The sequence below is a fragment of the Dermochelys coriacea genome, chromosome 5 (genome assembly GCF_009764565.3).
Source record: "Dermochelys coriacea isolate rDerCor1 chromosome 5, rDerCor1.pri.v4, whole genome shotgun sequence".
NCBI classification, from domain to species: domain Eukaryota; kingdom Metazoa; phylum Chordata; order Testudines; family Dermochelyidae; genus Dermochelys; species Dermochelys coriacea.
In genome coordinates this window covers 105568621-105594184 of record NC_050072.1, presented here as the reverse complement: position 1 = coordinate 105594184, position 25564 = coordinate 105568621, and the positions used below count along the sequence as shown (strand labels likewise).

The following is a 25564-nucleotide window of genomic DNA, read 5'->3' as shown; positions in this document are numbered from 1 at the left end:
ATAAAGATTTTTAACATACAATATACACATTAAGTCATATATAAAATCTACTACAATAACAAATACATGTACTGCAAGTGTTATAATATGCTAGTAAATGCACAATATGGAATATTACTGCATTGACAGGATATGTACAAAATGACTTAATTGTTCTTCTCCCTCTTCATCTTCTCTGTTTCCTAAGCTTATCATTAAGGAATAACCAAAGGAGACATTGAATTCAGGCATTATTTTTGTAGTATTACTTACCAATTTAGCTACTTTTCCATAATCAATCCATCTGATTGTGGCAAAGTTTGTTGATTCTGCACAGTTGAAACCATGGTTAAATCCTGCATGGTATCCATATGGGAAGGTTATCATAAATTCCCCTGCCTCCTGTGTGATCTACATAACAAGAAAAAACCACAAATAACCTATTTAAAAAAAGACCTTCTCTTATTAAAGAAATGAAAATTATATTTGCTGATGTCAAAACAGACATTTGCACATAGCATTCAATTTGGATTAAATACAGGCAGACCTGAGGAAACGTTACTAACTACATTTTGAAATAAACTTCTGACCCATCAGTATCCCCACATTAGAGTAGGCCACAAATTCAGAAAGTGTTCACAAGGGAGCAAATCATGTTCCCTCTTCTACAAAACCAGACGACCCCTATTAACAATACATGGGGGGCAATGAGTAGAGAGCATAAGATTTGAAGTGGCCAGACAAGGCACGGTGGCAGCCAGTAGGGGAAGGTGTGGGTCAAAGATCTGCTGCTACCTTCCCCAATAGAGGGGGCATACTGCAATGGCTGGGAAGGCTACTTCATCCACAGGCCTTAAGTATCTTCTCTGGAATGGTGCCACAGATGCTCCATGTTATTGAGCTAGGATAGAGGGGGATTTTTCCCCCTCCCTTTCCCATTCCCACACAACTTTTCAGTGCCTGACCCATTTAATGCTAATTAGGTTTCACAGGTGTCACTGACAACCTATTCTGAAAACAGTGAGACTATACATGTATAAATGAGGAGCTAATTTAGTTTTCACACCTTCTATTACTGAATAATAAAAGAATAGGTGCCATTTCTTCAAAATCTTTTTCAAGGAAGAAGAACCACACTTTTTGTGAAACATCACTGCTACAACTTTACAATAACTAATCATGCTGAAGACTCTTTGTATTCTAAATGATGTAATGAATGTCCTAAACTTTGTGCCATTAAAATCTCCTTCCTAACGCTCCATTAACACTTATTTTACTGAGGGGGTTTGAAAGGTATTAAGGATATTGAAAGGATGTTGCTACAGCACACTACTAGAACTCTACTTAGAAGGTGTGGGGAATGGCTTAACATGGAAAGCCTCAGGTCTGGGAAAAGGTATTCAAATAGTACTGGGCAGTGAAGCTTTAACACCACTTTATGCAGTAAACAAGGATTTATCCAAAGGATCACTTTTCCTTACAAAATACAATGAAGAGTGAGTCAGTGGAAAGAGACTGCAGTCCAGTGATTCAGTAGATTAAGTTATAGCTAGGGAAAAAACAATGACACCACAAAAGATACAACTATATTTTGCAAAAAGAAAAGGAGTACTTGTGGCACCTTAGAGACTAACAAATTCATTTTGTTAATTTGTCAATTTGTTAGTCTCTAAGGTGCCACAAGTACTCCTTTTCTTTTTGCGAATACAGACTAACACGGCTGCTACTCTGAAAACTATATTTTGTACAGTATAGTTATTTTCATATGAACAGTTAAAGTTGAATACCAGATGTGAACAGCAAGCAATATAAATTTACAGAAAACAGTGGAATAAAGTTAGTGATACTGGGCAGGATTCTCTTTTGCTAGTGGAGTAATGTGCACCTCTATGTGCTGTTTGGGTCTGCTACACTCATGGGGAGATTTATCAACGGAGGACGGGCAGCAGAACCACTGCTTGCAATCCCCAAGAGTTCCCACCAATTAGTTTTACTTTCCACTGGGAGCTCCACTAGACCCCAGCCATCAAAGGCTGCAGCAAGGATGAGCTCACTGGAGGCTGCTGAACAGATGGCCCAGCCACATCCTCTCCAACTGGCTGACAGGCGCTACTTCATGGCATTAGTGAGCAAAGCAGTGAACAAAAAATCTATATACTCCATTTGACATGCCCCTTGACACTAAATTTAGGTCAGAAAATAGGCCCAGTGGAAAGAAGCTATGTGTTGTGAACTTAAGGGCAGATGTTTGGGCATCAAGCAGTGGTTATTGGTTAATGGAAGACAAGGAGACCTTAGTCATTAGAAGGACGTCTTCTGTGGGTCTAATAATGCTTTGCCTAAACAATACTCAGATGAGAAACTCACAAAAATGAAAAGACACTATATTAAGGCAACATTGTGGTTGTGCTTTTAAATACAGTAAAAGACAAAGTTCAAAGTTAGTTAACTTTTACATAGCACCATAACTAGAGGTCACACTACACTTCTGTAGAAATGTATATTACCTTTAATATCTTAAACTTTCAAGCATAATACTAACAGTTTTTGTATTTAATTTCCTCATTTTGACCCTACATATACACAAAACTCTGTTCTCACAATCATATAAATGTTGTGTGTGCATTCTCTGTTTGTATGCAACAAGAAACCGAAAGGAATGGCACTCCAGATATTGGCATGTTCTTGATATCATCTTTTGGGCCAGAATGGGGGGGGGGGGAGGGAGAAGATAGTAAAAAAACTACATTGAGATAAGATTAAAGAATGAAAAAAGTCATACTTTATATACAAATATATAAACCATCTTACGATTCCAGCATAAATGTGAAGCAATTGGATGCTTTATATACACATAAGCATGTGTGTAAATATATAGCACACAAACGCACACAATGGCTGTGATTGGAGTTTTCAGATCGTGTTGCATGGATGTATAAGAAAGAACATTCTCAGTGCCAGCAATTCCCAAATGTATCTTGTCATGCACCCCCCTACTGATGACAGTTTAGCAGGTGTTCTATTGCAATAAGCGACAGTTCAGCTGTCACCTGGTAGGCGTAGGCTGGCTTATCAGTGTTCAGCACGTTTCCAGTTCTATCACAGCAAGCCACGAGAGATCACAGCCTGATTCTTTCTATTCACATTCTCACTGATTCCCATTAATTAAAACTGCACTCTGGTACAGGCTGCTTCTTCCTAGCAGTAGGTGACAGAACTAAATTTATTCTATTTAACTATTTCTAACACATTTTTAAAAATAGAAAATGAGAAAGTCCAAGACACTGAAATAAAGCAACCGACCTTATTGCTCTGGACTCGCCTACCTAACCCAGACACAAGCCTGACAATGTTAAAAACAAATCTGCCAGCAAGTTATTAAACTTTATGCTTTTACCATTTCCATATGCTGAAAAATATACTGCTTAAATTAATGTTCATTAAATCCAAAACAATAGATCTAAATTCCATGATTTTATTTGACCCATTAGTGATAAATTACAAGGATATGAAAAGAATCAGTAGTTACATTATTTCTCATGACCTCACTTAATAATATCCCATAAATCTAAACTGAATGAGATAGGAGGCCCTACGTAGCCATACAATCTAGAGCAGGGGTGGGCAAACTACGGCTCGCGGGCCAGATCGGGCCCCTCAGGGCTTTGGATTCAGCCTGTGAGATTGCCCCCCGTGGTACAGCAGGCCCCATGCCGCTCTCAGAAGAGGCTGGCACCACGTCCCTGGGGCCCCAGGGGCAGAGGACTTCATGCATTGCCTTTGCCTCCAGGCACCGCCCCCTGCAGCTACCACTGGCTGGGAACAGGGAACCGTGGCCAATGGGAGCTTCGGTGGAGGGACCTGGAGGCGTGGCAAGGGCAGCGCGTGGAGCCCCGTGCCCCCTCCTCCCCCAGGGGCTGCGCAGGGAAATGGTTCTGGTCACTTCCTGGAGCGGTGCGGCGTGGGGCCAGGGCCAGACACCCCGGAGCTGCTTTAGGTAAGCAGTGCCGGGCTGAAGCCCGAACCACTCCTGCACCCTGCCCCCCAAATTCCCTGCCCTAAGCCCCCTGCCTGCACCTCGCACCTCTCCTGCACCCCAATTACCTGCCCTGAGCCCCCGTCACACCCCGCACCCCTCCTGCATCCCAACCCCCTGCCCTGAGCCCCCTCAAATACCCCACACCCCTCCTCTGCCCCAATCCTTTGCCCTGAGTCTGTTCCTGCACACCGCACCCCCTCCCACACCCCACACACCCTCCTGCACCCCAACCCCCTCCCCCGGCCCTGCATACCATTTCCCCATCCAGATGTGGCCCTTGGCCCAAAACGTTTGCCTACCCCTGATCTAGAGAGTGTAAAATTGAGCAGCTGAGCATATATACATAAATCCTCCTGCTACCTATACGTAAATAAATCACATATGTAAAAATAAATAGAGATAACAATCATAAACAAAAACGGATGGGCTTATTCTGCAAGTGGATTTTGAGACAGAAAAATATACAGGCTTATTGTTGGACTCCTCTATATACTTTAGAAAAGTCTGGAGGTGGGAAATCTAGAATCTATACAATGATCATAACTGTATAATGATCAGAGGCTGCTAAATTTAAATATCAGACAAACAAATGTCCAGCAACGGGAGCTAAGTCAGGCTCACCAAGCTGCTGAATGAATCTTGGCATAAGTTGATGCCGCTTTAAAAAAAACAATACACTTTCACTGCCTCACACCCATAGAAGTACACACCTAGTCACAAGTAAAAAAGCTTTTAGGTAGAGAAGAGCTAGGATCATGGGAAGAAAAATCAAGTGGAGAGGAGGATACACAGAGTATTTTAAATGTTTTTCAAGCAGCTAAGTACTTAATCCTTCTCAAACCCAAAAGGAGATTTTTTTTTTTTAATCAAGCCAAAGTTCTTCTTTCATTTCTCCTGCTTTATATAAAATGTTCATGCTGTATACCCTTTTTCACTCAGTCACTATCAACAGCACAAAGCAAAAGAATAATATATGCACTAAATTTTGTTGAAAATAATCTGTCACCCAGAAAAGGAGCATCTGATTTTTTTTTCGGTATTTCTAACTACCTCTACTAAGTTGCATTAAAAAGTTTCATAATAAATAAATTTTCAAACATTTATTCCATCGTGTATTTTCATCTGAAATTTATTACCACAAAATGCCAATAAAAATAATACTGCATTACATACAAAGAAAACAATAAAGCATGGTCCATATAAACATTTCTTTAAGAAGTTTTGTCCCAACACAACATGATTTAATACCACTATTTAAAAGTGGTATGAATTAATGTAGTAGTACCAATCTAAATAAATTTGTATTTACCAAATATCAAAAAATATTACATAATGGACTGTTGATGGCTTCAAAAATTAAGATATTACTAAATGAGTTTGGAACAGAAAAGCTTTTAATTTTTCCAAGCTGTTTCATATTAATATAATTATATTGCATTTCAACGGGATTTGGCAACCTAACTCCCCCTTAGGCTTCTTTGAAAATCCCTGACCAAACCAAGGAAACAACCCAACCGCCCAGAAGCTTGTTTTAACAACAGTAATTTGGAATCTGGGCCTGAATAAAAAGTTACTGTTTTGCTTTGCCTTTGTATCTACACATATCTGGATACTACGCACAGAGGCACATCATTAAAATAAATTCTACTGTACCTTGTCAAAAGGAATTCCATATTTTTTCAATATTGAGGGAGAAATCAGTGTCATCTTGTGGCGAAGAAAAGCATCACACCCTTGAGAGCTGCTTGGGAAGAATCCTAATAAGACAAAATAAGCAAAGTCAGTTTTCTTCAATTAAAACAAGAACAGGACACTTTAACAGTATTTTGTTTAAAGCACAATAAACTATATAGTTGCATACTTTTGTTGAAATTCCTTTCTCATCATTGTCAATTAACAGTGATATCTACATGAAAAACAAAGCTATATAAATTAGCCTGGTTTTCAGATCTTATATTTTGCTAGAATTTAGGTTTAAAATGAGAGAAAGAAATACTTCAATAATAATTTGGGCCTCACTTGTTGGATTTTATGTGTTTACAGTGTTTCCAGTTTATTGAGGAAACACAATTACTCCAAGGAATTAAAATATTAAAATAAAATATTTTTCCATCTCAAACAAGTTGACGCATCATTTCTTGAATCTTCAATTCTTACTCCCTGATGTTGCTTTCTTCAAGGCTAACCCTAATTTTTCAACTATATTTATATACAGCTTGGAGGTTATGGAAGCAGTAGTTCAAGCCATTTCTTTACCGTGATAATGGTTGATGCTCAATGGCTAGCTGAAGTGTTTCCTACCAATCTGACTGACAGCCAGCACTGAATATTTGTGCCACATGCCTCCTGATAGGGTAAATGTCATCAGCAAACAACTGACGTAATATGTTGGCTCAGCACATAGCAGTATTTTGTTTAAAAATTAAGGTTAATTCAAACCTCACCCCCAAATACGAAATGTATATAGATCAGATAGCAATGTTGCTCTAGAGCAGGGTGGGCACGCTATGGCCCAGACGCCATATCCGGCCCTTCAGACATTTTAATCTGGTCCTTGAGCTCCCACTGGAGAGCAGGGTCTGGGGCTTGCCCCGCTCCACGTGTTCCAGGGCTCTGCACAGCTCCCAGAAGCAACGGCATGTCCCCCCTCTGGCTCTTATGCACTGGGGAAGCCAGGGGGCCCCACACATTCCCCGCACCCCAAGCGCCATCCCCGCAGCTCCCATTGGCTGGGAACCACAGCCATACAATTTCCATACCCAGATGTGGCCCTTGGACTAAAAAGTTTGCCCACCCCTGCTCTAGCGGGAGGAGAAAGAAGTTGGTTTCCATCACTAAAAACAAAGTCACCCTCCTTTCTGAAGGTCTGGGTTTTGTTCCAAGACTCTCTACCTACTTCCTCTTTAATCTTAGGCAAGTCACTCATCTCTCTGCACCTCACTTTCCCCACATGTAAAATGGAAAGTTCTTTGAGTTCTACAGACAGAGAGAGCTATTTAAATGTTAAATACTATCTTAATTGTTTATAATCAGTCTAGTCCTCTAGCTCAGTTCATTCGGCGATGGTAGAAACTGGTTTGTGACATCAAAATGTGACATAATGGAAATAAAATATAGCGCTACAAAGACTGGATTGTAACATTACCACCAAATGAACCAGGTGAGAGGAGTAAGCAAATTATAAAGACGACAATTCTGTTTACCCCTTAGTTACTCAATGATCAGCAATTATGAGAAAGTCTTTACAGCAGAAAAGTACATGGCACTAATGACAGAGATCTACTGAGGATCACTGAAATTCACATGGTTAGCAATCAAAAAAACAACAACTTATATTTTAAAATACCCAAGGCAGATCATTTCAAAATAATTCATTTCGGCCATTTCAATTTAGTTTATTATTTATACTACCTTCATAATAGAGTATGTTTTGCAAAATTATTGATATCTTAGCAACAATAATTAATTGCACTTATATAGCATCTATCATACAACTATCCCAAAGCACTTTATAAAGATCTCCCTGTTTCTGCAGAAAGGGAAACAGGCACAGAAAAGTTACATGACTTTCCAATGGTCACACAGCAAATTTTGGGGCCAATTCAGGAGCAGAATCTAGAAGTCCTACCTTCCACACATCTGCTTTAACCAAGAGACCGTTCCGTCTCATGTTAAGTATAGAAGATTTCACTAAGCACCCTGCTATTAGATATAAGGTGAAATGTTTGCTGTTTTATGAAAATTAATGGGTTTGTTAACTGGGGAATCATGAATTAGGAAGGCACTACTGCAAAGAAAAAAGTATATGACCATGAAACAGGATGGAAGGGGTTGGTAAAATATTACAGTTTGTAAATTTTGTCATAATGTGGTACTTACATAAATGAATAAAAACCAAATCTGTATTTTATGATATAACTGGCTTACAGGGACAAAACACATTTTCCCTTTGTCATATTCACATAACAAAAGTAATTGTCATTTTCCCCCACTGATAACCACATTCTGATCAGTTTTCTCTCGTATACTAACACAAAGGAAACGATAGATAAATGAGTTAGGACAAGTTACCATTTAATTACAAAAATCTGCTCATCACACCAGTGCATGAAAGAGAAAGGAAAATGAATGTCAATAAAAGTCCATTTTATTCATCCACTAAACTCCTATGTAACACTCCACATTTTTCTTTAAGGGACTATATCATGAATGAGAAGATTGTCAACAGATATGCCAATACTAAAAGATATTTCTTAGCAGTTCATTTTAAATGAACCCATCAAACTTTTAAAATCTGTAGGTTTGTACTACATTACATGAATTACATTTTAAATTAAAATCAATGATGAAAGAAGAATCTATTTAATTCTCTTTCTATATGGATTTGTAATCAGGGCCCAAACAAATGTGGTGACTGGCCATAAGTTAACTTAAATTGGAAAACCACTGAAGGAAGGTAATGTGCAGTGTATTACATACTCTGTATCAGTTTATAAGTTATATTTATAATGAACCTCTAAAATTATGCCCTCTATCATTTCACCAAAATCATTGTGTACAATGTAAAATAGTTCAAATTTAAATGGGTTGGAAACTAAAGGCAATATTTTCATAAATAGGATATATCCATATTTGGGCATCTAAATATGAGACCCAATTAAAAAAAAAATTGCTGAGTAGTGAATGGGACCAAGATGCCCAGCACTGTTTAGGTATCTAAAAATAAATTTAGATTATTAACTTCAGACTCTTATTTCTTTAAATCTTCTCCTCAATTGCTATTCTGCTCCATCACGGACTCCTAATAGGTCCTCCAAAATAATTTCCAGTCACATGTTAAATGTAAAGCCATTTGAAAACAAAGTCTTGTTTTCAATGTACAAGAGTACATCCACAATATTAATTTACAGAGTAAAAACAAGTCTTTATAACAAACGATAGCGATTCAGAACAGCTACTAGATTTTGTTTATATAGAGTGTGACACTTTATGTCTGCACAACCTTAGGAATCTATGGGGAAAATATGGGGAGTTGGAAAAATCATGGGGATTCAAATGAGTAGGCTTAGAGCTCTATACTCCAGGCCTCTTGAGAAGTTAGAGAACTTTTGCCCTCTGTGGGTCACCAACCAAAAACTGCCCAAAAATTACAAAATGTCCAAACTGAATTCCATTTGTCTTGAGCAAAATAATGTTTTATTGGCAACTGCATAAAAAAAGAACGAAAAAGTCATTAAATGAAAGGATAGGTAAAAATAAACATACATGCTTAAAAATACTATAGAAAGCATTACTGGACCGGCACTAAACTTAGGTACAAGACATTGAAATATCTGGACTCTTCTGTCAACTCTATATGAGAGAGAGAGAGAGCACATGCAGAGATTCTTTTGCCATTCAAAAAGATGGTTATTTCCTTGGAGCATGTTCACTCTTTAACAAGACATTTCCAATCATCCAATTCAGCTATCTTAATACTCTTCATGTCTTAAAAATAATGAACAAATTTAGGGCAACATTCTCTCAGAATAACCAGTCCACCCCCAATCTACACCCTCAACCTGTTTTAGTCTCCATGTCTATTCTCAAATGAAGGACTTCCTGCTTCTCCACGTGGGCACCAATGATACTGCCAAGAATGACCTTGAGCGGATCACTGCGGACTATGTGGCTCTGGGAAGAAGGATAAAGGAGTTGGAGGTGCAAGTGGTGTTCTCGTCCATCCTCCCCGTGGAAGGAAAAGGCCTGGGTAGGGACCGTCGAATCGTGGAGGTCAACGAATGGCTACGCAGGTGGTGTCGGAGAGAAGGCTTTGGATTCTTTGACCATGGGATGGTGTTCCATGAAGGAGGAGTGCTGGGCAGAGACGGGCTCCATCTTACGAAGAGAGGGAAGAACATCTTTGCCAGCAGGCTGGCTAACCTAGTGAGGAGGGCTTTAAACTAGGTTCACCGGGGGAAGGAGACCAAAGCCCTGAGGTAAGTGGGAAAGCGGGATACCGGGAGGAAGCACAGGCAGGAAGGTCTGTGAGGGGAGGGCTCCTGCCTCATACTGGGAATGAGGGGCGATCAACAGGTTATCTCAAGTGCTTATATACAAATGCACAAAGCCTTGGAAACAAGCAGGGAGAACTGGAGGTCCTGGTGATGTCAAGGAATTATGACGTGATTGGAATAACAGAGACTTGGTGGGATAACTCACATGACTGGAGTACAGTCATGGATGGTTATAAACTGTTCAAGAAGGACAGGCAGGGCAGAAAAGGTGGGGGAGTAGCACTGTATGTAAGGGAGCAGTATGACTGCTCAGAGCTCCGGTACGAAACTGTGGAAAAACCTGAGTGTCTCTGGATTAAGTTTAGAAGTGTGTGCAACAAGAGTGATGTCATGGTGGGAGTCTGCTATAGACCACCGGACCAGGGGGATGAGGTGGATGAGGCTTTCTTCCGGCAACTCACGGAAGCTACTAGATCGCATGCCCTGATTCTCATGGGTGACTTTAATTTTCCTGATATCTGCTGGGAGAGCAATACAGCGGTGCATAGACAATCCAGGAAGTTTTTGGAAAGCGTAGGGGACAATTTCCTGGTGCAAGTGCTAGGGGAGCCAACTAGGGGGAGCGCTTTTCTTGACCTGCTGCTCACAAACCGGGTAGAATTAGTGGGGGAAGCAAAAGTGGATGGGAATCTGGGAGGCAGTGACCATGAGTTGGTTGAGTTCAGGATCCTGACGCAGGGAAGAAAGGTAAGCAGCAGGATACGGACCCTGGACTTCAGGAAAGCAGACTTTGACTCCCTCAGGGAACAGATGGCCAGGATCCCCTGGGGGACTAACATGAAAGGGAAGGGAGTCCAGGAGAGCTGGCTGTATTTCAAGGAATCCCTGTTGAGGTTACAGGGACAAACCATCCCGATGAGTCGAAAGAATAGTAAATATGGCAGGCGACCAGCTTGGCTTAATGGTGAAATCCTAGCGGATCTTAAACATAAAAAAGAAGCTTACAAGAAGTGGAAGGTTGGACATATGACCAGGGAAGAGTATAAAAATATTGCTCGGGCATGTAGGAAAGATATCAGGAGGGCCAAATCGCACCTGGAGCTGCAGCTAGCAAGAGATGTCAAGAGTAACAAGAAGGGTTTCTTCAGGTATGTTGGCAACAAGAAGAAAGCCAAGGAAAGTGTGGGCCCCTTACTGAATGAGGGAGGCAAGCTAGTGACAGAGGATGTGGAAAAAGCTAATGTACTCAATGCTTTTTTTGCCTCTGTTTTCACTAACAAGGTCAGCTCCCAGACTGCTGTGCTGGGCAACACAAAATGGGGAAGAGATGGCCAGCCCTCTGTAGAGATAGAGGTGGTTAGGGACTATTTAGAAAAGCTGGACGTGCACAAGTCCATGGGGCCGGACGAATTGCATCCGAGAGTGCTGAAGGAATTGGCGGCTGTGATTGCAGAGCCCTTGGCCATTATCTTTGAAAACTCGTGGCGAACGGGGGAAGTCCCGGATGACTGGAAAAAGGCTAATGTAGTGCCCATCTTTAAAAAAGGGAAGAAGGAGGATCCTGGGAACTACAGGCCGGTCAGCCTCACCTCAGTCCCTGGAAAAATCATGGAGCAGGTCCTCAAAGAATCAATCCTGAAGCACTTAGAGGAGAGGAAAGTGATCAGGAACAGTCAGCATGGATTCACCAAGGGAAGGTCATGCCTGACTAATCTAATCGCCTTTTATGATGAGATTACTGGTTCTGTGGATGAAGGGAAAGCAGTGGATGTATTGTTTCTTGACTTTAGCAAAGCTTTTGACACGGTCTCCCACAGCATTCTTGTCAGCAAGTTAAGGAAGTATGGGCTGGATGAATGCACTATAAGGTGGGTAGAAAGCTGGCTAGATTGTTGGGCTCAACGGGTAGTGATCAATGGCTCCATGTCTAGTTGGCAGCCGGTGTCAAGTGGAGTGCCCCAGGGGTCGGTCCTGGGGCCCGTTTTGTTCAATATCTTCATAAATGATCTGGAGGATGGTGTGGATTGCACTCTCAGCAAATTTGCGGATGATACTAAACTGGGAGGAGTGGTAGATACGCTGGAGGGGAGGGATAGGATACAGAAGGACCTAGACAAATTGGAGGATTGGGCCAAAAGAAATCTAATGAGGTTCAATAAGGATAAATGCAGGGTCCTGCACTTAGGATGGAAGAATCCAATGCACCGCTACAGACTAGGGACCGAATGGCTCGGCAGCAGTTCTGCGGAAAAGGACCTAGGGGTGACAGTGGACGAGAAGCTGGATATGAGTCAGCAGTGTGCCCTTGTTGCCAAGAAGGCCAATGGCATTTTGGGTTGTATAAGTAGGGGCATAGCGAGCAGATCGAGGGACGTGATCGTTCCCCTCTATTCGACACTGGTGAGGCCTCATCTGGAGTACTGTGTCCAGTTTTGGGCCCCACACTACAGGAAGGATGTGGATAAATTGGAAAGAGTACAACGAAGGGCAACGAAAATGATTAGGGGTCTAGAGCACATGACTTATGAGGAGAGGCTGAGGGAGCTGGGATTGTTTAGTCTGCAGAAGAGAAGAATGAGGGGGGATTTGATAGCTGCTTTCAACTACCTGAAAGGGGGTTTCAAAGAGGATGGCTCTAGACTGTTCTCAATGGTAGCAGATGACAGAACGAGGAGTAATGGTCTCAAGTTGCAATGGGGGAGGTTTAGATTGGATATTAGGAAAAACTTTTTCACTAAGAGGGTGGTGAACCACTGGAATGCGTTACCTAGGGAGGTGGTAGAATCTCCTTCCTTAGAGGTTTTTAAGGTCAGGCTTGACAAAGCCCTAGCTGGGATGATTTAACTGGGACTTGGTCCTGCTTTGAGCAGGGGGTTGGACTAGATGACCTTCTGGGGTCCCTTCCAACCCTGATATTCTATGATTCTATGATTCTATGACTATTAGGGTCTCTTAAAGACTACAGAACAATCACCTTAACATGTCTGCCTGGGCATGTTCCAGTAAGCATATCAATTGTGCATTCCTTTCTAGCTGACTCCCCAACCCCAACAACAAAAAGTTTCTTAGATAAAGGATATGAGGTTCAATTAAGATGTGAAGTTGTCATACAGATCTTTCACTACACAAGAACTAGGAAATCTATTAAGATTCCTTTGAATTTGAAGGGACTAATTATTGTGTCACATTTTATTAAAATTTAGTGCTGACTAATTTTTTTCCAACAACCGTATAATTTTTCTCCCTTTTGGAATTGTAAGTAAAACCCAAAGACTTTTTTTTTTTAATTAAAACAGCAGCCCTTACAATGCAGTTTCACCAATTTATTTGGCCACGCTGCCTAGCAAACTACTGGTGAGCTACTCAGATAAATACCAATGAGCCTCAGCACATGCATTTCAGTTGTCATGTTGCAATCATGACAATATAATACAAGCATAATAATCCTGATTTTAAAAGCCCCACTTACTACGTGCTATAATGCCCAGGGTGTTGTACAACATAATAAAGTAATTTACAATACATTGACATGAACCCCGTAAAAGAGTAACAAAACTGTCAAAAGGTGATGTTAAGGTTTGGCGGGGGAGAAGAAATCAATTGGGACCGAGAGTGATCAAATCAAAAACTCTTGGGAATAATAAAAATTAAAAAAAAGTAAACTCTACACCGAGACCCACTATAGTAAAAGCATAATCAACTCAAGACACAAGGGTGGGGAAAAAAAACAACAACAACAGTGGGCAGTGACTGAGAGCACATACCTAAAGAGGTTAACGCATCAAGGACAGACAAATTTAGCACAATCATTTGGTGGAATGGCTAAGCGTATAATTGAAAGTTAGAGTGCAACAGGATTGAGTTGCATTGTTTCCTATGTTCCCAAGAACCAGACTGGTGTATTCAAAACTTCTCTAATGGCAGGGGTAAAGGGACACCAACATCCACAGTAAGATGTACCAGAGCGGGAGTAATATTGCCCATTAGACAAGAATTTCACTTGCACTGTTGGTGGCCAGACCTTCGGGTATGACTGGATTCCCCACAAGTTAGGGCTGTTTTATTTGGATGGACTGCATCTCTCCAACATCAAGAATGAGCTCTCAAAACTGGATACTCTCAAAGAATCAACCTTCCACACAAACTTACTCGTGGCTGGACTTTACAAAAACTAGACAAGCCATCTACAACACACACTTTGCTTCTCTACAAAAGAAAAAGGACACTAAACTATCTAAACTACTACATGTCACAAGGGGCCACAACAGTGGTTCCCTTAACCCACCCCGCAATATTGTTAATCTATCCAACTATATACTCTTAGCCCAGCAGAAGACTCTGTCCTATCTCAGGGCCTCTCCCTTTGCCCCTCCACCCCCACGAACATGACACAGTTCTGTGGTGACCTAGAATCCTATTTTCGACATCTCCGACTCAAGGAATATTTCCAACACACCTCTAACCAACGTATTAACTCACAGGGACCTTCCTACCAACACTACAAAAAGAAGGATTCTGGGTGGACTCCTCCTGAAGGTCGAAACAACAGACTGGTCTTCTACATAGAGTGCTTCCACCAACGTGCACCGGCTGAAATTGTGGAAAAGCAGCATCACTTACCCCATAACCTCAGCCGTGCAGAACACAATGCCATACACAGCCTCAGAAACAACTCTGACATCATAATCAAAAAGGCTGACAAAGGAGGTGCTGTCATCATCATGAATTGGTAGGAATATGAACAAGAGGCTTCAAGGCAGCTCTCCAACGCCACTTTCTACAAGCCATTACCCTCTGATCCCACTGAGGGTTACCAAAAGAAACTACAACATTTGCTCAAGAAACTCCCTGAAAAAGCACAAGAACAAATCCGCACAGACACACCCCTGGAACCCCAACCTGGGGTATTCTATCTGCTACCCAAGATCCATAAACCTGGAAATCCTGGACGCCCCATCATCTCAGGCATTGGCACCATGACAGCAGGATTGTCTGGCTATGTAGACTCCCTCCTCAGGCCCTATGCTACCAGCACTCCAAGCTATCTTTGAGACACCACTGACTTCCTGAGGAAACTACAATCCATTGGTGATCTTCCTAAAATCACCATCCTAGTCACCGTGGATGTAGAAGCCCTCTACACCAACATTCCACACAAAGATGGGCTACAAGCCGTCAGGAACAGTATCCCCGATAATGTCACGGCTAACCTGGTGGCTGAACTTTGTGACTTTGTCCTCACCCATAACTATTTCACATTTGGGGACAATGTATACCTTCAAATCAGCGGCACTGCGATGGGTACCTGCATGGCCCCACAGTATGCCAACATTTTTATGGCTGACTTAGAACAACACTTCCTCAACTCTCGTCCCCTAATGCCCCTACTCTACTTGTGCTACATTGATTGATTCAGCTCACTTCATCGGATGCATTCGGTGGAAAATATAGTGGGGAGATTTATATATGCACACACACACACACACACACAACATGAAACAATGGGTTTTATCATACACACTGTAAGGAGAGTGATCACTTAAGATGAGCTATTACCAGCAGGAAGGAGGGGGGGAAAGGAGGAAAACCTTTTGTGGTGATAATCAAGGTGGACCATTTCCAGCAGTTAACAAGAACGTCTGAGGAACAATGGGGGGGGGGAGAAATAACATGGGGAAATAGTTTTACTTTATGTAATGACCCATGAGTTGAATAGCATTGGGGCAAGAACCAATCCGTGTGGAACCATAGTGGAAACAAGGACACTGGAGCCCTCCCAAAAGTGGGGGGCCAGGGGGCCCCACAGCCACAAGGCCCTGCCCCCCAGGCCACGCCTAAGCAGGGGCCAGAAAGCCCACCCCTCTCACCCAGCGTGGGGCCAAAAATGGCCCCCTACCCATCCTAGGTCCCCTGCCCATGGCAGGTGGAGGGACGTAGGCTCCCCACAACTGCCTGCGTAGCTCTCCCCAACCCAACTCTGGCCGGGGGGGGCAGGGCTCAGAGCCACAGCCCAGCCATGATAAGAGCCACGTGGGCAACTGTGGAGAGCCACAGCAGACCCTCCACTTGCCCATGATGTGAGGGGCCCAAGCAGCCCCTGGCCCATGTTCCTGCCCCCCAGGTTCCCAGCCCAAGGAAGGTGGAGGGTCTATGGCTCCTCACAGCTGCCCATGCAGCACTTACTGTGGCTGGGCTACAGCTCCAAGCCCCTGCCCCTCCCTCAACCCGGAGCTGGATTGGGGAGAGCCATGCAGGCAGTTGTGGGGAGCCGGCATGGAGACATGGACCCTCCACCTCCACCTGCCCTTGGCCAGGAGCAGAGCCCGGGGAGCAAGGACATGGGACAGTGGCTGCTCTCAGCCCCCCGCATACTGGGGAGTTGGAGGGTCCGCACGGCTCCTCACAGCTGCCTGGGCTCCACAGAGGCCTGGCCGGGGAGGGTGGGGCCTAAAGTGAGGAGGAGGGGAAGAGGGCAGGGTCCGCCCTGGCAAAAAGTGGACAGGATAGGCCCCACCACTTCCAAAAAATGGGAGGGCCCTGGGCCCATGGCCCCCTCAGTCCCAGTGCCACTGCCTGGAAATACACCTACTCGATGCCATTTCCCCATTTACAATTTTAGCTAGCTTTTAATCCATTTAATTTATGTCATGTTAATTTTTAATCTAATGTCAAATGCCTTACAAAAGTCTACGTATATTATGTCAACACTATTACCTTTAGCAACCACACTCGTAATCTCATCAAAACAAGATGTTGGTTATCTTCCATAAACCCATGTTGATTTGAATTAATTATGTTATTCTCCTTGAATTCTTTATTAAAGAAGTCCCATATCAGCCACTCCCCTATCTTGCCCAGGATAGATGATAGACTGACAAGCCTATAATTACTCAGGTCTTCCTGTTTGCCATTTTTAAAAAATGGCACATTAGTTTTCTTCCAGTCTTCTGGAACTTCCTCAGACTTACTGAAAAAATCAACATTAACGGTCCAGTTAGCTCTTCAGCCAGCTTTTTTAAAACTCCTGGATGCCAGTTATCTGGACCTGCTGGTTTAAAAGTGTCCAACTTTAGTAGCTTCTGTTTAACATCCTCCATAGATAATAGTGGAATGGAAGGAGTGTTATCATTACTATATGATGAGACTATATCATCTGTTTTTACCCAAACACAAAATATTTATTCAACATCTCTGCCTTTTCTGCTTTATTATTGATAATTCTACCATTTCCAACAAGCAATGGACCAATGCCATTGTCAGGATTCTTTTTGTTCCTTATTGTTCTTAACCCTGTTGAACATAGATTTCTCCACGTGTCTCTTTGCTTCCCTCATCAATTTTCTACAATGCCTAATTTCTGATTTGTATTCTTTACTATAAACTTCCCCTTTCTCTCATTTATTATACAGATGCTCCCCGGGTTACACAAGACCCGACTTACACAAATTCACACTTATGGAAAAATCTCCATAAACCAGAAATAGGATTTTCGAGTCACGGAAATTTTTGCGTAACGTACAGGTATACATTTCCGACTTACGCAAAATTCAAGTTACGCAAGGCTTTCCGGAACGGAATGATTGCATAAGTGGGGGGAGCATCTATATATTATTTTTTAATTTTATATAGCTGTCTTGACTTTCCCTGTAATCAGGTCAATTTTTTAACTATTCTGACCTGTGCATTAATTAACAGACACTTAGGATCCTTACTACACATTAATACGCATATATTCTGCTTTAGCCTGATACTTTATATGGACTTGCAGTATTTCTGTGATTAGTTTATTGATTTAAATTAGAAATACAAAAATTATATCATCATAGTGGCAAAGTTCAAAATTTAAAGTGACTAAAGAAAAAAAATTCAGAATAAAGATTGTCTCCCCATCTTTAGCTCAACTAACTTCACTTATGGTCTGCATTCCCCCATCTAGTGCTCCTTTGTCAATGTCAGTTAAGGAAGGAAAGACAGACATAGCTATGATTATTTTTTCTTGGTGGGTTTAAATTAAAATGTTAACATATAATCAATTTGTAATGTATTAACCCTTTGAAGGTTGATATTTTCCAGACTACAAGAAAAAATGAAGCATTAGGAGGATAAGCATATATGGTCATAGTGACCTCTGGAAGACAGTAACGCTCTGTATAAGTACAGACTATTTCAATCACAGAAGATAGAAAGTGCTGCTTGCAATGAAATGAGTGTTGTTATACACAGATGCATATGTAATAATCTAAAGTTTGTTATCTATTCATTTCCATCTTTACTAACTTTGACTAAAATAAAATTGTCGTTTGACAAAAGCTTTAACTCTTCAGCAGCCACAAATTTTCAGTTTTTGCAAGCCTGAGGTGACAAACAGATAGACATGGACAGATACAGATATATCAAGTTCTGCATTAAGTTGCATGTCAAGAACTATTTATAATTTTATTCATAAATGATAGCTATGAACTTCTGTATTAAATAGATCAGCTTATACTATATACACTGTAGTTTTGAAACATTCTTCACAAATTACTTACAGTATACTGCATTCTGCTTTAGTACCTTTGCATAACATAATTGAACATCACAGATAGATCTCATCTCTTTTCTAAAATAGCCTATACAATTAAGGAATCTATTTAAAGAACCTGAAAATTTTCCAAACTGTCATTTATGATTTGCTGCTCTGCCTCTATTTTCCAACCAACTTTGTCAACCAAAAATCCTTATGAATGCTATGGTATTACTGATGAACATAACAACAAGTTTAAAAATTGCAGTAACAGCTCACTTGAGATTTTTGTTACATTTAGGTCTAGATAAAATTGAAAAAAAAAACTACATAAATGAGAAAGCAGCCGAAGGGCGAAATCAACTGCTGCCTTTATTAGATGCAAGTCTAAAGTCTTTCAGATAAAATATTTGTAGGTGCCACAGTCAATCAAGGTATCAATGGAAACCAAAGAGGAAAGCATTCATGCATAAAAGGCAAGTGTGATAATTATGATGTGCAGACAAGATAATGGAAAATATCCTAGCCTTTCTTCAACCTTATGTATCCTGTACTGCCTTGACCTAGACAACCTGTAATGCTTCATCACATTTAATGCATTATTTTATTTTAATTATTTAAGAGAATTCAATTAATTCAGTAAGCATCTGGTCAGGAAGACTAAACGTCTGAATCATGCAGCTTTTTAGCTATTGCATTTCCACAAAAATTATGCCACAAAAAGAGTTTTGAATAAACATATAATTAAGACTGAAGTCCTCATCATCCTCTAAGTTTATTAACCTTTACTGGTTAGATAAATTGCAGCCATGTGGCTGACATGACTTTTACATCATTTTAAAACAGCTTACTTTAAAACTTTGATCATGTTTTAATGGATAGTAACTACATCATGAAGATCACAGATGTCTCCTTCTCAAATTCTACTAGCAACAAAATAATAAGGAATTATGGAGCAATTATTAAAGAAAATATGGGAATATATAGTCAGAGGGAGTAAAAAGTTCATTACTATAATCCTTACATACACATGTAATCACCTTCCAGGTCCTATTCTAATCTACTATCCAGACCCAGGGACTCATCCACTTTAACATTCACGAGAATAGTTCGTTCCTGCCAGAAATTCAAGATTACAATTATGTTGGTATTATTAATGTAATGTATTGGACTACTATAACATACCAGCTTTATAGTTATTAGTATGCCAAAACTTTCATAATAAAACTACAAACGTTTAACTAGTCTCTATAATTGTCCATATGATTTTAAGTGAAAGTAATTCTTGGAGTTCATTTTTAAAATTTGATGGAGAATTGAACAAACTGAAACAAGTGAAAAAATGTGGTGGGATAGTCACCTTTAATGTCTGTTAAACTAACAGCCAAAACCAAATATTATGTTGGGGTGAATAAACTTCTTATGTAATCTACAGAACTGGTATCTCTTAGGACCTATTCCAAAGACCACTGAAGTCAACAAGAGTCTTCCCAGCATCTTCAATAGGCTTTGGCTCAAGCCTTAAAAGAAAGCCCAACACAAGAGAGAAAAAGTGCAAAGTCTTTACCTGCCCTATTTCATTCATTCAAAAAGCTGCATTTTCCATTTTTAAAGGATAATCCTGACAGAAGCAGAGCTGAGCGAAATTTTTTCAGTGAATAAACTATTCACTGAAAAATGCAGTTTTGGCAACCCAAAACTATTTGTGAATTCATGTTGAACAGGAGGAGGCAGCAACAGCATGTTATAACAGCATGTTATAACATATAACAGCATGTTATAACAGAGTTATAACTCCCTTATAACCTTTAGCCAAGTGGAAGACCTGGGTTCAATTCCTTCCTCTGCCTGATGAGAAAAACGGGATTTGAACATGGGTCTCATCTCTCAGGTGAGTGCCCTAACCACAGGTCTATAGAATATTCCGGTATCAGTCATTCTCAATCTCTCCTATTGAAGCTGTTCCGCTGTGTACAAGTAATTTAATAATCATTGGAGCCTGAACCTGTGTCTCCAACCTCCTACGTAAGTGCCCCAATAACCAACTACAGAATCATTCTCGTTCTCTTTTCCTGGCTCAATGACTATTAGAGAGACAAGGTGGGTGAACTAACATCTTTTATGGAACCAATTTCTGTTGGTGAAGAGACCAGTTGGTTCAATAAAATATATTACCACACCCACCTCGTCTCTCCAATATCCTGACACCAGCACAGCTATCACACAGCAAACAATAATTATTTACATTCATGGCAATGAATAGTCATTGGGCCAGGGAAAGAGAGTGAGATTGACTCTCCAGTCATAATCTGCGTAGCTTGAAAGCTTGTCTCTCATGTGGATGGAATCTTCTAAGATTTTACCTGTTTAAATTGAAGAAGCCTCTACTGAGCATGTGCAAGCAGCAATTTTATTTTATATATATATTTTTTTTTTATAAAAGTTTATAACTTGGGCAAATTTTCACAGGGACTGCAAAAGGCATATCCCTGTCACAAAGGCCACTCCCCCACACCCTAATAAATTTCCTGTCTCTGCTCAACCATCTGGATGCACTAGAGAATTTAAAAAAAAAAAGTCTCAGGACTTTTTTAAACATGGGCAAAACAACATATAATTCCCTAGTCTCGTTCTTGCAAATGGCTCAACCTTTTTGCTTGTTTTGTTTTTTTAATTTCAAAACAACAAAAACCCTACAACCAGCCTGAGGCAGACTACAAAAATGGAAAAATTCAGACCAAATGGTAAAAGTTTTGCCAAGTTATAAGTAACTGAACACAATGTCTTATAATGGGAAGTGTCAGGCAACCTCAATAATAGGAGACTCTGCCAGTCCTTCCTATACTAAGGATCACTCACTTCACAAATGAACTGCAGTGAACTCTAAGGTGGTAAATAGCAGGCCTCCTGCACCAGCAATAAGGCTAAATGGAATCTGAAAAGGAGAAAATGAGGAAAGCTCTCTCAACTGGAACTACAAAGGGAATTTAAGTAGGTAGAAAGTAATTAGCCAAGATGGAATTTGGCCACGGTACCATGGTTTAATGATCACAAATACACAGGACATTGGTATTATGTGTCAATAATTCAGTTCACCTATGCCACATATTACTGTTCTCAGGGGCTAGTGTAGAATTAACTCAAGGGAGAATAAAACCCAAATGTATGCATAATTGTATGTGTGCACGCAAATGCCTTACTTGCACATAAGCATCAGATTCTTTTGCACACACAATTTGTGTATAAACAAAAACGTACATATACTTTTGGAAATTTGCATCTGATCATGCTCTTTAAACCAAATATTTAAACCTATAAACAAATATCTTTGGCCTACAGCACCGGACTAAAACATGCTCAACTCTATTTCAAATGTAATTGGTGAAAATATCATCTCAAAGAGCTACAGCTCATGTGGTACCAGTCCCAGAAATGGGTAAAATTATTTGTTTATCCATAATTCTCAATTTTAATCTGGAGACAAAACCAGTATCTATAATATAGTAAAAAAAAAATAAGTCAAGAAAAAGATTAAGTTTTAAAAACCAAGCTTCAATTGCTTTTAAATTCCGCCCCACCCCCCTTCACACGCACACATGCACGCACACACACACACAAATGTTTTGCATAATATTCATCTACCATGTTTCAGGCATTTTAGATGCCACCATTTTAAGGAGGATGAAACCATATTAAATCAGGAGAGCTGAGATTGTAAAATTATTTTACCTAAAATCAAAGAAACTCCTGAAAATCAAGGACCTTTGAAACAAACATCTTTAATTAGAAATGTTGAAAATATTACCTTGAGCTAGTCTTTCAAGCCGTTTTCCATGTTCTGGAGGGATAGCATACCTAAAATGTACACAAAGAAAAGGATTAAATGTTTAGTGCTACAATTATGAAACAATAATAATTCTGCATGGATAAAATATCTGAAAGAAAAGAGACTAAATATGGTTATTAATATAAAGTACACAGTAAAACAACATGAGGAAAAACTAGGAGTTGATTTACTTTTAAGAAAAGAAGGTGCTTTATTTTACTTTATTTTACTCAGTTTTAAAAACTGATTAATATAATATAAATTGTAGTTTAAGAATGTTTTAGTCACCAATACTTTTTTGAATCTCTAGAGTTTGGCAATACTTGTATGCAATTATATCTGTATACAGTTATTCCAGTTGAAAGAAATACAGATATATATTTTTACTTTTATTTCCAAATAAGACTAACACATACACCAAAGCAACATAACTTTCATCTAGGATTATTTTCTTTGATTGTTTCACAAAATAAGAGTTCAACTGAAAAATATGAATTTAAGATGCACTTTTCATGTTTGTTCTTTGTAGTTGAGTTGCAGGAATGAGAGTTTATTTTAGTCATAAATCATTACATTTAAATCAGTTTATAATTCAAAGAAATATGCATTCATAAATGCAATATTTATTACATTTATGAAAATACTGTATTTGGAAATATTTCAATCTTTGATTTCAAGAAAATTTTTTTAAAAATTTTATTAAAGTCTAGTCACAACAGATCTGTGAGAAGAAAAAGCACTGGTAGTATCCCATTCTTTTTTAGTGTTTATTGCAACTTGAAAATTTAAGATTACTTTAATGCAGGAAGATTATTCTTCCTTTCTTAATTTAGCAGCTCACGGTATAATATAAAAATGAATTAGCATCTTGTTATTTACTTCACAGATTTACCATAGATGTTAATTAGCTTGTAATTTTTGAATTCAATAGCATATCTGAGGTGTGTGCACAATCAGCTTCTATTTCACTTTACATTTTTACGGCAGAGTTTGGCTGTGTTTGATATCCTCTATACAGAATAAACATGTGGCTTTGATCAGGTGAAAATCATCAAGTATGTATTTATCAACCTATTCCATATACAAATGTTTTCAGATTGGTCCAACAGCCAAATTATATAAGAAGTACTTTGAAAGTAGGAGTTAAACTGGCAAATAATAGAAAAAATTTTGAACTGGCAGTTGACTTTCTGATCACTGGTCCAAGATCATCGCTTGGAAAAGTTAATTAACCATGAAAGTACACACAATTGTTCACTTAAGCTTTCCTAGCCACGACCAGTTAATATATTGGATCATAAAATGTGGGCGTCACTTACTTCCATAAAATAATTCAGCTATGGGTATGTCTTTTAAGTAGAACGACAACAATTCCAGAGAATATGGCACAGTGGCTTCAACTTTATTGGAAACAGCCACCATAAAACAAAAAATTCAGCAGCCCATAGCAAAGAGGGAAAAGCATTGCTCACCTGACCGCAGGTGACCCCTAAACCGAATTAAACATAAATCATCTGATTTCAATATCAAAGACTAAATCAGCTCTCAGCTCATAGCATCTGTTTCTCTAAACCAAATATATATAGTAATTTTTCAAATAAAATTACATGGAGTCCAATTTAAAATTACCTCTCTCAATTCCACAAACTCAATGAAATGACTCAAGTTCTCATGGTAAATTTAAACTATACTTAAGTGCTTTGCTAAATTGGGGTATCAAGTAGCATCCCCACAGACAGAGGTCCAGTAAGTGGTCTGTGCAGCAGTAGTATAATCAACCAGTCAAAAGGCTTACTTTAAGACAGTGGCCCATAACTGTCCAGTCAGCCATGAGACCAGACAGTCCTCCGCAGGTGACTCAAATCAGTGCCCCTGTGACACTATGGGACATTTCTCAAATGGCAATCACTAAAATCAAGTCAGAATTGGCCTGAATGCCTAAAATCAAGATGTAATCAGAATTGTGTGAATTTATGATTCAGTTTCTCATGACCTGCCAGGACAAGAAAATAATGAGGTTGACTACTGGGAAGCAGAGTACACTCTGGGACACAGTATTCATTTCTATCCCCAGTGGTTCACAAGATACTGGATCTGGAATCAATCATTGGTCTCTTAGGCCAGAAGTTCCTTTTTGGTGATGTTCTCAGACTAAATATAGAGTACTAGACCAATGACCTATGTAATTTTCAATCTCTGCTCATTCATGCACAAATATCACCACTGAAATGATCAGTGCACCTTGAATTGTTTTTGGTTTCAAATGCCAAGTGGTAAGCATAGAAAAAAACATTTTACTATTCTGCACATGGTAAATGTGACTCACATCTAGGATTCTTCTCCCCTCCCCACAGTCCGCCTATCTGCGAAACTAATGGTTTTTTTCCAGTTTGGAGGTCTTAAAATCCTTTAAGCCCCATCCTAGCCACATTCACCTCTACACCATATTTTAACAGTTTAATTTCTATTTCTAAATGTTAAGGAATTGAAAACTATTATAGTTTAATTGAAAAAGCACAGTAAGTGAACAAGCTATAACAAGAGGTTCAATTCCTGACTTCTCCTAACCACAAGCTATAAGAGGCCTATTCCTGACTTCTCCCAACCACAACCCCTCATTCACATACACACTTAACCACTACTCAGTGGGCCCCATTCAAATATAAGATGATTCTTCCATCAAGATAGCCAGCATCCTCAAGTTACAACAATTGTAACAGAGCTCATGCCCACTTCAGAAGTACTGTAAATGGAAATGACAATGGGGAGACTTCCAACTTTATTCTGCTCACTTACTGCAGCTTTAGTAGCATCTCATTACCTTCCTAAAATTGAATCTCTTTCTCTCAATGTTTGTCCTTACAAACTGCTTATATGTCTCTCTGTCCTCTATCCCATATTACACATACAGCAGTGTGTACACTATAATTTAAAATATATACTCACATCTTTCACAGCCCAAAGCATACAAATTACTGTATATAGTGCTGTGTAGTGTACTGTAAATCATTAAACTACACAACTCCATAAAGTACAACCAAAAGTGTTGGTACTCTACAGAAAACTAAAGCCCCTATTAAAGAAGAGATTCTCTACTTAGATTAAGACCATTCCTGGAAAATCCATTCACCCATATAGTATACTCAGACAGGAAGATCATATTTGTGAAGTGACTGGTGTACAACATGAAACACAGCATCTAACCACTTACATTAGCA

The 25564-nt window shown here is 39.8% G+C and overlaps 1 protein-coding gene across 15 annotated transcripts in view; it reads right to left on the bottom strand.

Moving 5' to 3' along the window:
* The window catches only part of KDM4C (lysine demethylase 4C), a 461886-nt gene that overhangs the window by 342144 nt on the left and 94178 nt on the right, over positions 1-25564 (bottom strand). For all 15 annotated transcript variants that reach the window (XR_006281538.1, XR_006281539.1, XM_038401809.2 and 12 more), the window contains 3 exons: positions 22326-22375; positions 5672-5775; positions 253-390 (listed from right to left, as the gene is read on the bottom strand). Coding sequence is in view for 13 of the 15 variants with exons in the window: in XM_038401809.2 (XP_038257737.1) it covers positions 253-390; positions 5672-5775; positions 22326-22375 (292 nt within the window). In the remaining 2 variants the exon portion in view is untranslated. The remainder of the gene's footprint in view (positions 1-252; positions 391-5671; positions 5776-22325; positions 22376-25564) is intronic.